A 13220-nucleotide genomic window follows, 5' to 3' on the forward strand; every position below is an offset into this window, starting at 1 on the left:
TATATCAGGGGATCTAAACTTGCATGTGGATAATCCTGAAAACAATTATGCCAAGGAATTCATTGCACTAATCGATACTTTCTCCCTAACACAGCATGTACAGGGGCCAACACACTCTCTCGGCCATACCCTCGACCTTGTTATCACAAAGGGTCTCGATGTCTCTACAGCTGTTAAAGACCTGGCCTTATCTGATCATTTTTGCGTGTTCTTTGATGTGTCTATGTCCCCACACACTCAAAACACAGCTATGATGGTAAAAAGGAGAATCATAAATGATCAGACAAGTGCTCTCTTTGAGCAAGCACTTTCACTAAAGTCAAGTCAACTGTCAGACTCTGAAGACTTATTTGATCACTTTAATGCAAAAATGGCAAACATTATGGATGACATTGCTCCATTACAATTCAAGAAAGTTAAGGACAAACAGAAAGCACCATGGAGGCAAAATCCAGCAGTTAAACTTCTAAAAAGAGAGTGTAGGAAGACTGAAAGAAAATGGCGTAAATACAAACTTCAGATCCACTATGAAATCCATAAAGAGATGCTCCGTACATATAACTCTGAAATATGCAAAGCAAGACAGTCTTTCTTTTCTAACATTATCAATAGAAGTTCAAATAACACTCGTATTCTATTTTCAACTGTTGATAAGTTAACAAATCCCCCCTCACAATTAGCGCCTGAACTTCTCTCAACTAATAAATGCAATGAGTTTTCATCTTTTTTTAAAGGTAAAATTGACAAAATCAGACTCAACATATCTGCTCAATTACAAATTCAACAACCTGAACTTCCAGCAACAAACAGAGGGAAACTAAACTTGATGTCAGAGTTCAGCTTGATAGACTACGAAACACTTGAAAAAACGGTACAGAATCTCAGCCCTTCCACATGTGTCTTAGACACTCTGCCTACCAATTTCTTCAAAACTGTTTTTCACCTCATAGCGGCGGATGTCCTTCAAATTGTAAATGTATCATTGCTGTCTGGCACTTTTCCTAAGTCACTGAAAACAGCTGTTGTAAAGCCACTTCTCAAGAAGAATAACCTGGATGCCTCCATGCTAAACAATTACAGGCCCATATCCAATCTACCTTTTATTGGCAAAATTATTGAAAAAGTAGTCTTTAATCAATTAACCACCTTCCTAACATCAAATGGGTATTTTGATTACTTTCAGTCTGGTTTTCGGGCAAATCACAGCACTGAAACAGCTCTCATTAAAGTTTCCAATGACATACGCCTCAACACAGATTCAGGTAAAACATCAGTCCTAGTGCTACTGGACCTTAGTGCAGCATTTGACACTGTTGATCACAATATTTTACTACACAGACTAGAACACTGGGTTGGATTTACAGGCATAGTTATCAGCTGGCTAAAATCATATCTACAAGAAAGGAGCTTCTTTGTTGCCATCGGAAACTGTACCTCAACACCAACGTCCTTGACCTGTGGTGTTCCCCAGGGGTCGATCTTGGGGCCACTATTATTCAACCTCTATATGCTCCCACTTGGACAAATCATTCAAAATAATTTGATTTCATATCATAGCTATGCAGATGACACACAAATTTACTTAGCTCTATCACCAAACAACTATGGTCCTCTTGAATCTATGTGTCAGTGTATAGAACAAATCAACACCTGGATGTCTCAAAATTTTCTTCAGCTGAACAAAGAAAAAACTGAAGTAATTATATTTGGTAAAAATGAGGAAAGACTTAGGGTTGCCACTCTCCTTGACACAAAAGGGTTGAAGGCAAAGGATACTGTTAAAAACCTTGGTGTATTAATTGACAGTGATCTAAATTTCAACAGCCACATGAAAGCGATAACTAAATCAGCTTTTTACCACCTCAAAAATATTGTCAAACTCAGAGGGCTGATGTCAAAACATGACTTAGAAAAACTCATTCATGCATTTATCTCCAGCAGGGTTGATTACTGCAATGGACTGTTCACAGGCCTTCCTAAAAAGACTATTAAACAGCTTCAGGTGATACAAAATGCAGCAGCTAGGACTCTAACAAAAACTAAAAGAACTGACCACATTACTCCAATTCTTAAGTCCTTGCACTGGCTTCCAGTAAGTCACAGAATTGACTTTAAAGCACTATTGCTTGTTTATAAATCAGTAAATGGAGCAGGACCTAAATACTTGTCAGACATGCTTCAGCAGTACACACCTTCTCGTCCTCTCAGGTCCCAGGTGAAAAACCTGCTAGTAAAACCTACAGTTAGAACTAAACATGGTGAAGCAGCTTTTAGCTGCTATGCGGCTCAGCTGTGGAACCAACTTTCGGATGACATTAAAAAGGCCCCAACTGTAGCCAGTTTTAAATCTAGACTTAAGACCAAACTGTTCTCAGACGCTTTCTGCTAACTGTGCCGAGTTACAAATTCTGAATCTGCCTCGATAATTATTCTACTTCTACTGTCTTTTATTACTTTTTTTTACTACTTTTGCCTTTGTTTTTGCTTACTAATTATTCTTTATTTTTAAATGATTTTACCTTGTGTTTTATGTTTTCTTTTTATTATGATCTTTACCTTTTAACTATTCTTTGACTATATTGCCCTTCTATGCTTTTATTTGTTATTATCGTTTGGTTTTGTTTATGTAAAGCACATTGAATGACCTCTGTGTATGAAATGTGCTATATAAATAAACTTGACTTGACTTGACTTGACTTGACTTGACTGGGCCTGTACACAATTCACGTGAATGACATATTTTGATTCAAAACAGTGATTTTCGCCGAAAAGTGATTACTTTGCAGGGACGTAAATAGTCTCTAATGGGCTTGTGTAGTAGCAAAAACCAGTGGGCCGCGGCTGAAGTGCCCTTGAGCAAGGCACCTAACCCCTCACTGCTCCCCGAGCGCCGCCATTGTAGCAGGCAGCTCACTGCGCCGGAATTAGTGTGTGCTTCACCTCACTGTGTGTTCACACATGCAGAGACCAAATTTCCCTCACGGGATCAAAAAAGTATATATACTTATACTTAAAACTGGTGTTTGCTTCTGTGATACAAACGTGATGGGTTGTTCTTGCTCCAAGTGAAGTGTGACATACTGTACCCGCAATGCTGTGAAGATTCGTCCACTCCCACACAAAATAACTACCAAACCCCACACTAAAAACAAAATGGAAGAGAGACATAGGGTGCTACTCACGTTTCAGTCAAGCCATAAGCAAGGTCCAGCATATCCATCTCCTCATCTGTTATCGAACCCAGTTGCTTGAACACTTCCTCGTCAAAAATGAGATGGCAGGTGGAGCAGGCCAGAGTCCCTTCACAGGCTCCTGAAAGTGTCAGAGAAAAGGAATAGGTTTTAGTGATATACAAATTATACAAACATTGTGTGTGCTCACTTGCAACCAATAAGTCAAAGGGAGATGCACACTCAAAGGATAAAAGTCTAGAATCATGAAAACTTATCAGGATAGGCAAGTAGCCTTTTGCGATTAAAATTAGTGTGAGGCTAATCACTTTTTATACATCACACACACACACACACACACACACACACACACACACACACACACACACACACATACATACATACATACATACATACATACACATACATACATACATACATACATACATACATACATACATACATACATACATACATACATACATACATACATACATACATATATATATATATATATATATAGCATTATTTACACAGCCACAAATTTTACACGGCCAATCAAAAACCAAGCCTATTTACCTTCAAAACCAAAATTACTAACAAATCACTAACAAAACATCAACAGAACAGCCTTCAAGAGTCTTTTACTGGGGTTATCAAGCATATTCATAGGCATTTCATTGAATTAAACTGCGGCTGTCACCAGAGCTAGTGAGCGGAGCGCGAGCGAGCGAGGAGCGGATGGAATTTTGTTGGAGCGCGGAGCGCTTTTTAATTCAGAGACCGGAGCGGCCGCTCTGTTCCACTCCAATTTCGCTCCGGCGCCGCTCACACCACGAGTCTGAAGCATGCCCAAATCCACCTCACGTCTTCATAATGAAACGAAGACCATTACATTTCAAAATGAAGACACTCGTCATAGTGATGTAACAGATCGTTGCTGCAGCTAGGTGCAGAGGCCGTGTTCAATGCCTAACATTCAGAAACAGGAGCAGGGACGCAGGCCTCAAATAGCGCACACTCTAGGCAGATCAAATGCACACACACACACTACACATACAGGGGTGGACGCAGCTCCCCACATAAAAAGGATCGCACACGAGGAAGACCTAAAAGGGTAACACGCTACACTAAAACACGGACATTAAAACAGTAAATAAAGACATTAACACACACAAACAACCCCCAGAGTTCTCACCCATATCCCAGAATGCATCGTCCCAGAGTCCGTAGCACATAGTCCAGCTTGCCGACGTTACAGTGAGTTCGTTGGGGATGAAGTCGCTAAATATTTTAGAAAGGAAACTGAAAGTCATAGGGCTTACAAGCGTACTATTCCTACAAAACAACTAGATACAATGTAGAGCAAGAACAACTAGCCTATGTCGTGACACTGTTCCAGTGAGATTTATTTAAGAAGACATATTTCGCGGAAACATGAGTGTGCTGCGGAGAGCAAAGGAAATTTGAATCGCCTATGCTTTAAGTAAGGCTGAAGTAAAACTTAGACGCTAAACCTGTATTATTTAGGCAATTAATCCCACTGATCCCTTTAGTTTGAGGCTTATGTGTACGTTGCCAAGCTTGTTCGTTGTTGCACTGTCGGTGTTGCATTAGGCTATCTTTTACAATACATGTTCTATGAGTGACATTGCCGTTTCTCTTAGTTCTCTGTGATTTAAGTTTTCTAAGGTGACAATTCGGCTTGTAGATTATTTCTCCCTCTTTTAAATTGGAGCGAGCGTGGAGCGATTTCACTGGAGCGGGAGGATTTTGAAGTGGAGCGGGGAGCGAAATTGAGCGGAGCGGCCTGACGAGAATTTGAGCGGAGGAGCGGCCGAATGAACAGCCACCTGACCGAGGAGCGGGATATTCGCACCGCTCAGCTCCGCTCACTAGCTCTGGCTGTCACCCTACTGAACGCTAGCATCCCGGTGACATCCAACGAACTAGGCCCCATCACCCCCCGCCTGATGCCTTCTTGCCTGTGCCTGTATTCTATTCTATTCTAAATAGTATTCTATTACCAATGTACATACTGTAATTACACTTATACTTACTTGCCATATTCTACTGCTCTTCATCCTGCACATACACTTTTTCTTAATACTATTATAATGTTACTGTTTCTGCACTACAATGGTGTGGTTACCACACTGCACATAGCTGTACATACTGTCTATATGGTCCATACTGAATATCCATATTTATTCAGTTTTTCTGTAATATGCACTGCATATCTATATTGTTCTTAATACTACTATAATGGTACTGCCACTACATTATATCTGTACATGTTGTTCATACATTGTTCATATTACATAGCCATATTTATTCTGCTCTTATAAGGTAACTGCTAATACACTGCACATATTTATACTTAATTTATACTACTCTAAACCACCTTCTGTAAACCAACTGTATACCAGAGGAGGCTCCTTCATTGAGGAATGGGAGGAACACCCTCCCTAAAACTTCAGAGAAAAATAAAAAATACATAAAGTGAATTGCTAATCTGATCAATTACTGTTGGTATTACTATTTGAACACTTTGAATGAACAAAAAATTTTCCCCTAAGTCAAAATGAAAACAGCAACCCCTATCGCAATTGAAAATTACTGTACGGAGGAGCTTTCTCCTCAAACCCCTCATTGATGTCCATTATAAAAGCCTCAGACCTCAGCGGCTCGTGAATCCCGTCGTTTTCAATGGGCAAGGGAGGAAGCTTCTCCGTTTGAGTGGGCAGGTCTAGCCAGAGGCTTTGGAATTTAGCGCCGGTGAACCAATAAGCAGCTAGCTAGCTGTTCTGCAAGAACGTTATCTGCGTCATACAGCGATTCAGTGAAGAATCTTGTGTAGAACGGAAAGCTTGTTTTACATTGCTAATTTACTTGTGAAATATAGAGTACAATGTAATCAGAGAACATTGTCCACGTTTTATTGAACAAAGCCTTTTATACATCCAACTACAGTGCGAAGGTTAGGATCAAAGCAGCAGGAAGAGCAGTTCCAAATATTTATATTCCAAAAAAATATGGTAAGGCTAGTATACTGCATGCTACATGGTACATGTACGTGGTATAATACACGGCTAACTGGTAGCACAGAAAACAATCGGCTACTGCTGGCCTGTCACAAGTGTGAGTAGTTCAGGGATTTGTTGATACAAGAAAATTGGATATTTATGTGTTATAATCATCCAAGATATGCCTTAACTGAACAATTGTTAAATAATGTTCTTGTTGTTAATATGTTCTTGTTTTCACCGTTCAAACTGTATCTTTGGATGGTCACATTGTTAATAAATGTTTCAGAACATGATGCATTCCTTTAATGACATCTTCATTGGCATTTGCCTTTCGAGTAGGCTATTCCCACTTGGATAGCTTTAAAACAATAGGGAGGGAAAGTGAAAACCAGCGCCCCAAATGGTAGCGTTCCTATCGAAGAGCAGCTCCAATGTTAAGTCCCATAGACCTATTTTTTTAACAAATATTGTGAAGCCAAATCAGCGAAGTTATCCACCAAAAATATTTTTCAATGTCTATACAGTAATAATCTTCTAACTGTGAAAATGTCAGGCCCTATTTCGCCTTATTTAAAAAAATTGAAATTGCTCCTTTTGTTTCATAAACGGACTACAAAAGAAGTCACGTGACTTTACCCTTCAACGTTACTCACGGTAGCATGTTTTGTTTATTAGCCTGGTTAGCATTGACACTTAACACTTACTGCCAGTTCTTCATGTGAGTAGAAGCACAACACCAGTTATCCAGACATAAAGGTAATCACCACGCGGTTTACATCACGTTCTGTTATTACAAAAATATGTTTAGCCAGTTAAGCAAATCGTTGTATTGATCAGTTAGAGATTAAGCGCCCAAACCTGTGACGTCACATGCAACTGTAGTTCGTTATCACCATGTTACGACAAAAACTCAAATCAATTCAACTGATCCTAAAAATAAGGTATGACCACTAGAAGCAATAGAGGTGACCCCAGTGCCTAGCATATGGAAGGCATTAAATTAAGATCCCAATGTGCACAGAGATATATTTTTTCTAAAAAAAAAAAATCCCATCCACTCCGCTAAGCTCTATGAACGCAACCACTAGGTGGCGATTAGATTACTTTCCCTCCCTATAGTATGTCGCAAATACCACATTTAAGGTCTATTTTTAAATGGTAAATAGTTATATGGTCCAAAGTATTGTTAGTATTATAGACTTTCCTGCATATTTATTACATTGACTATTTCGAACTTCGTTACTGATAGGCGGAATAGCGTGAACTGAGAGAGTTGCCTCCTAACGGAGTGAATGTAGCCTATATTTTCTTAGCTGCTATCAGAACGATAGGCTACCGCTCCTTTGCTACATGATCAAATATTATCAGAGGAGTGACAGACATTAACCAGCAGGCCCATATGACAAAAAAAAAAAAAGTCAGAAGTAAGCCTATGTCTATACAGCGTGTACAAGTTTGGTAGGGGCTACATTCTTGCAAGTAAATGATTAGATGGACAAAATCATCTTTTAGGCTAACTAGCCTAATGACTGAAGGCTTAGAGGTTTTGATCTTTAAAGGTTATTTATTGTTGTTTTTTAAACACAGTAAGACACTGCATAATAATAATAAAATAATCACTCTTTGTAAAATATATCCGCATTTCCCTTTTAGGAAAAAATTAAGTCTGTAGGCTGTAGTCTCTCCTGATAATTATGACCGCCGCTACCTCCCCCCCGCGCAGTTTGGAAGATGGGATCCAGTGATAATCGAGTCATCCTGAACAAGGCCACTGCCCAAACCAAATCCCAGACGATTGTCTTGTAGACAGAGTCCATTTTGAAGACTGTGGATTGGCATTAGGCTACTAATACACTCTCCACTAAAAGCCATGTTGCAAGAAAGTTCATGTAATCCTGTGTGATACAACTACTACTCTACACTAAACAAAACATTCCCACACATGTAGCCTATATCTGATTTGGAATTACCGGTATGAGATTTTTATAACACCATAGCAACAACAGTTAAAATAAAAGATTAATGACAAGTGTTACAGTACATTAAGGTGTTTTTCAGAAAATGTTTTTCTGAGAAAAATCACCAAAATATGTATGACAACATAAAGAAACCCAATGTTTATCCAGTGAGCTGTGTGCTTTATGTCCTTAATACAGTTATTATTCAAATAACTACTGGCTAACAAATTGATAATAGTGAAATAATGTGAAATATACCCCCATAGTCCCCCAAATTGCCAGGTGATTTCCTGAATTTGGCAACAATTTCGACCATTCAAAAATGTTAATGGTGGGCCACCTAAATATTATCCAATTTACTAGGAATGTTTTTTTGCTCATTGGAACATAATAAGCATAGGGACTTATTATACGCACATACTATCGGTATCGGCAATTAGAACGGCGATATAATTACAAATTCAGTAGGATTAAAGGAAAACCAAATATTCATCATAATTTGGCTGCATTTCCAGTATTGGCGTTACGTAGTCGTTTCTCCACCAGATGGCGCATCGTTGCAGTGAGACATAATTTTGTTGGAGGTTAATCTAAAGTGGGTTGGAAAGACAATAGACGCTTCCTACAAGGACAACACTGTAGTTTACCGCAGAGAACGTCTAATAAGGGTAGGATGATTCCACATGAAATGTAATTCCCATTTCTTCTTGAAGCCAAAATAAATCTGAGAATGTTTATCGGACATGCTTGGTTTTTACTGCAGGTAGGCTACGTTAATCTTATACAAGTTATATCAATAGCCTAGGACGTAGGTAAAATAATGTTACCGTTAGCATTGGTTGAGTGATGGAGGCCAATTTGATTATTGATGTAGGCTATTTGTAGAAAACCATAAATGCGGTTATAGGCTACCGAGCAAATTGATAACAGCACTAATTGTATCTTTCGACTGTCATCTCATTCTCTTCTGACCATAACCTAGGCTACTAACAGAGCTAAGTGAGTTAGCCACAACACGTTCGCTAACGTGATGGTTTTCTAATATAATAAATATATACCTGAAAGATAACCTGTCTATGATGCAACACCGGGCTGGGACATTTCTGCTCAAAAAGCATCTGAGTCAACGTTCATTCCCAAACACCCACTAGTAGGGATGGGCGATATGGACAAAAAATAATCTCGATATTTTTTGTGATTTTGACGATAACGATAATTAGTCGATATCCTTTAAAAAATTGTTTTTGTTTAAGTCTGAGTTACTTTACAGCTCATTACTTATGAATAGCATCATTACAATAATAACCAATAACCTAACCTGTGACTTTTTATTGTCACTCTATGACACATTTCCAATTCTGCCCCCATTTGTGTGTGTGGCAATGACATGGTCTAGCCAGCTACATTAGAGAAGATGAATAGGCCTAACAGTTTCCCAAGAGAAAGTCTGAAGCTGAAGTTCCTTTCAAACCTTTACATAGTTTTACAGTGAATCCTAAGAGCAGACCAACAGAGTAGCCTACATCTCAGTTATTTCCTTCTATGTTTTGTTTTAGAGCAATCACGTAGGCTAGCATTCCAAGTTACAGAATAGAAACGAATGCGTTAGCTTATGGCTAATGTATATGAGAAATCCCATAGAGATGCTAACGGTTAGCATAATCGGTAAACATAGATATTTAGAGCGAACTTCAGTGGGGGGTGAACACGACGCAGAGGGGGCGCCAGTGTGTGGATATTTCGATCACAAATTTAAACAATATTTCTTTTGGACGCCTACCATGGACTAGCCTGATCTGCCGGCGATTTCTTTTTTGATTCCTAACTAACCATGACCTCACAGTTGCAAAATGCAAGGGAACATGAATCAGCCTATATTTGCACGAACAATAACGGACAGCAGCTCTTCAACTTGGCCCGTTAAAATGTGTATGAACAGTCTAGCGACGCATTTCATGAAGGCCCTTTTGCACATGTCAGTTATTTGCACCACTGGGTAAAACTGCATTTTGTTTTAGACTGCTGGTATTTAATTTGTGAATTGACAATAAAGTTGAATATCATATGAACTAGATGACTAAACTCCTGCATATGTAGAAGAAGAAACATTCACAAAAATCCATGACATGACCTCTCTTCTTGATAGCTGTTGAAAACTGCATGGAGCTGACAGGGATTGTTTTGTTTAATAATAAATAAATAAATAAATACATACATTATGCTGCTACCTTCTGCTTTTCCCAAATACAATGTAGCCTACAGGTGTACCTTTCATCAGTCCAGTTGCAATGGATGGACTGTGATGAACTGCCCTACTTGTGATTGTTTAGAGATTTTAAAGGTTTTATAACAATGCTACAAATTTTTGGGCAAGTGCTACAAATGTATTCACCTTTGCAGCACCAGTAGGTTACTTTCTGTGCGGGCTGCAAACCCACATGCCAAACAAGCATACACAAACGTTTCAAGAGTGGGGGGTGGAGTAGAAGATGGAGACAAATTGATTAATGTGATTTATTTTTCGCCGAATGGATGTACAGGACTGAGCGGCGGTCATATTTTGTACCGCTATGCAGTACATCTAGTTTAACACACCATTAGAAAGTTTTCTAGTATTTCCAGTTTGTGCATTCTTTCAGCATTTGTTTTGGAGGTAGATAATGGAAACATGGAATAGGCTAGATAAAAATTTAATTGAGAACATCTAGAGCAGTGTTTCCTAAACTTTTTTTCTTGGGACCCACTTTTTAAAAATGACAGACCATCGCGACCCATCCCTGCAACCACCAGGTTCTCCAACTTTTCTATGCCTTCCCCAACCATACATTGCTATAGGATCTAGATAGATAGATCCTGCTTTGAACACGGTTGTGTTGCATTTTGAGCACCATCAGCGTGAAAAATTGGAAATGACTACTGAAAAGATACACGGTCGTCATTCGTCAGCATAGTAAGCTGTTCCTGTATTTCTAAAAAAAAATGTTGTAGGCTACGTTGCGTTGCAGACAAATGGGTCCATAACACTGTGGACGTCAATTCCGATGTAAACAGGAAATAACTCAAGTCGTTATATTGCATGATGTTGTATTATATTATATTGTATAGTCATTATATCAGAACAAGAGGTTTTTGCGCAATAGCCGGAAGAATGCACCTTTACTTTGGAGTTAGCGAGGTAGAAAATGAGAGGAATAGTGTTTAAAATGTCCATTTAAATTGTAGCCTAATGCACTGTTGTGCATTTTAGATCAGAAATAAGAATGTGAGGAAGTTGCTATTAACTTTAAAGATTGCATCTACAATCGAAACTATCTACATGCAAATTGAATGGCCTTACTGTATGTCCGGTCTATGGATGTCTGCTTTAGTTGACAGCACGGTCACTAGATTTTAATCGGTAAAGTTAAGGAGCTGGTATCTGTTAATGTTCGTGCAAATAGGCGGATTCATGTCCCTTGTAGTTTGCAACTGCGAGGTACATGGCAGGCGCCCCACAGAACGCTTTCATTTTGAGAGGTAGATATCCATGCTCTGGCACCCCCTCTGCGATGCATTCGTCCCATAGTTTCATGCACCAGTTTCATGAGCTTTTATGACAAAACTGTGACTGTGGTAGTTAACAAACTACATCCTAATAGAAAACTGTTAGCTTTCCTGGTATCAAATGACAAATGGTATCAGTTAGGCATATAACACAACATAAATTGTGCTGGCGACCCAAATAAAATCTCCTGCGACCCACCCGTGGCTCGCGACCCAGACTTTGGGAAACACTGATCTAGAGAACATCCTAAATTCTGCTCCACCCTCCACACACAAACACGCACACACACACACACAAGATTATGGCTAAATGTCATGTTTCTATGTCATATATTTTAGAATTCAGATTATAAGCTATATTTTGTTAATGATCAAGAAAATACTTGATAGATTAATCGATTATGAAAATGATCATTAAGCTTAGTTGCAGCCCTACATTTTAAGCACATGTAGTAGGCCCTACACATTTAAGTCTAAGGGTAAATTAAACTGTCACTGAAAAATAAACTACATTCATTGGAGGCAGTCAGAAGAAAGAAGACTGTAGGTTACATCGCAGTATTTTTTAACTTTAACCTGGTTAGAGGAGAGTGTAAACAAATGCACACAAATTTAGCTCACCAAATCCATCAAAATCCAGGTCTTGGTCAACGATTACATCCAGTAAGGTGTCTCCAGGGTTGCCCCTCACTGTAATCTTCTCTCCATCACGATTGATGAAGTTTACCGTTACCTTATTTTCTGACCTGTCAAAAAAGAGCCAATAAAATACACATACTGATCGTCCGTGGAACATTCAAGCCAAAAATATTGGAGGGGTCGCGAAATGATTTACAGTTTGGATTAAAGACATTTTTGTAAAGGTTTTTAGTCAAAGGCTGCCATTGACATAATGCCTTTGATGTTGACATAGCCTATACCTATAAGAGAAGACATTTTCTGCCTTAAAAATGAAGGACTTATCTATGTGAAACTACCATCTTATTCAAATAATTCCTAATTGTGACATTGCCATCGTCTTTTTTCATATGTCTCGCAATACATTGAAATGAAAATATTTAATGTTTTAGCAGTTAAAATTGCCCTGTCTATAACCCCCCCTCCCCCCTCTCGACAACCCTGTGTGCAAACGTCTGATATTTTGATGGATTCTTCGCGTTTATCCAGTTAGTTACGCATTTTCAGCCTATGCATCTTAAACTGAACTCAGAACAAAAAGATCAAGGACAGGGCGAATGAAACTGGAACGATGGAGAAGTTTAACTAGCTTTACTATTAGACAGTTGTCCCGGCTCCTTAAATAATAAATTAATTAACATATCAAGGATAGGGCCAATTAAACTGAAATGAAGAAGTTTAACTAGCTCTAACATTAGCGAGTTGCATTCGTGTGTGGCCCGCATTCGAATTGTTACATTACATTACATCACATTAAATTGTAACAGAATTGTAACAGAACATGATGTATTGTTTGCGTAGCAGACGTTATAAATGTCATTGCACAGCTGTTCACCATCCAT

The 13220-nt window shown here is 38.8% G+C and overlaps 1 protein-coding gene across 1 annotated transcript in view; it reads right to left on the minus strand.

Moving 5' to 3' along the window:
• LOC121698229 (adrenodoxin-like) overlaps nt 1-13220 on the minus strand; it is a 40644-nt gene that overhangs the window by 25424 nt on the left and 2000 nt on the right. The window contains exons 2-3 of the mRNA XM_042080149.1: nt 12322-12446; nt 3183-3312 (exon numbers count right to left, since the gene is read on the minus strand). Coding sequence (XP_041936083.1) covers nt 3183-3312; nt 12322-12446 — 255 coding nt within the window. The remainder of the gene's footprint in view (nt 1-3182; nt 3313-12321; nt 12447-13220) is intronic.

The sequence above is a fragment of the Alosa sapidissima genome, chromosome 23, assembly GCF_018492685.1.
Source record: "Alosa sapidissima isolate fAloSap1 chromosome 23, fAloSap1.pri, whole genome shotgun sequence".
Lineage (NCBI taxonomy): Eukaryota > Metazoa > Chordata > Actinopteri > Clupeiformes > Clupeidae > Alosa > Alosa sapidissima.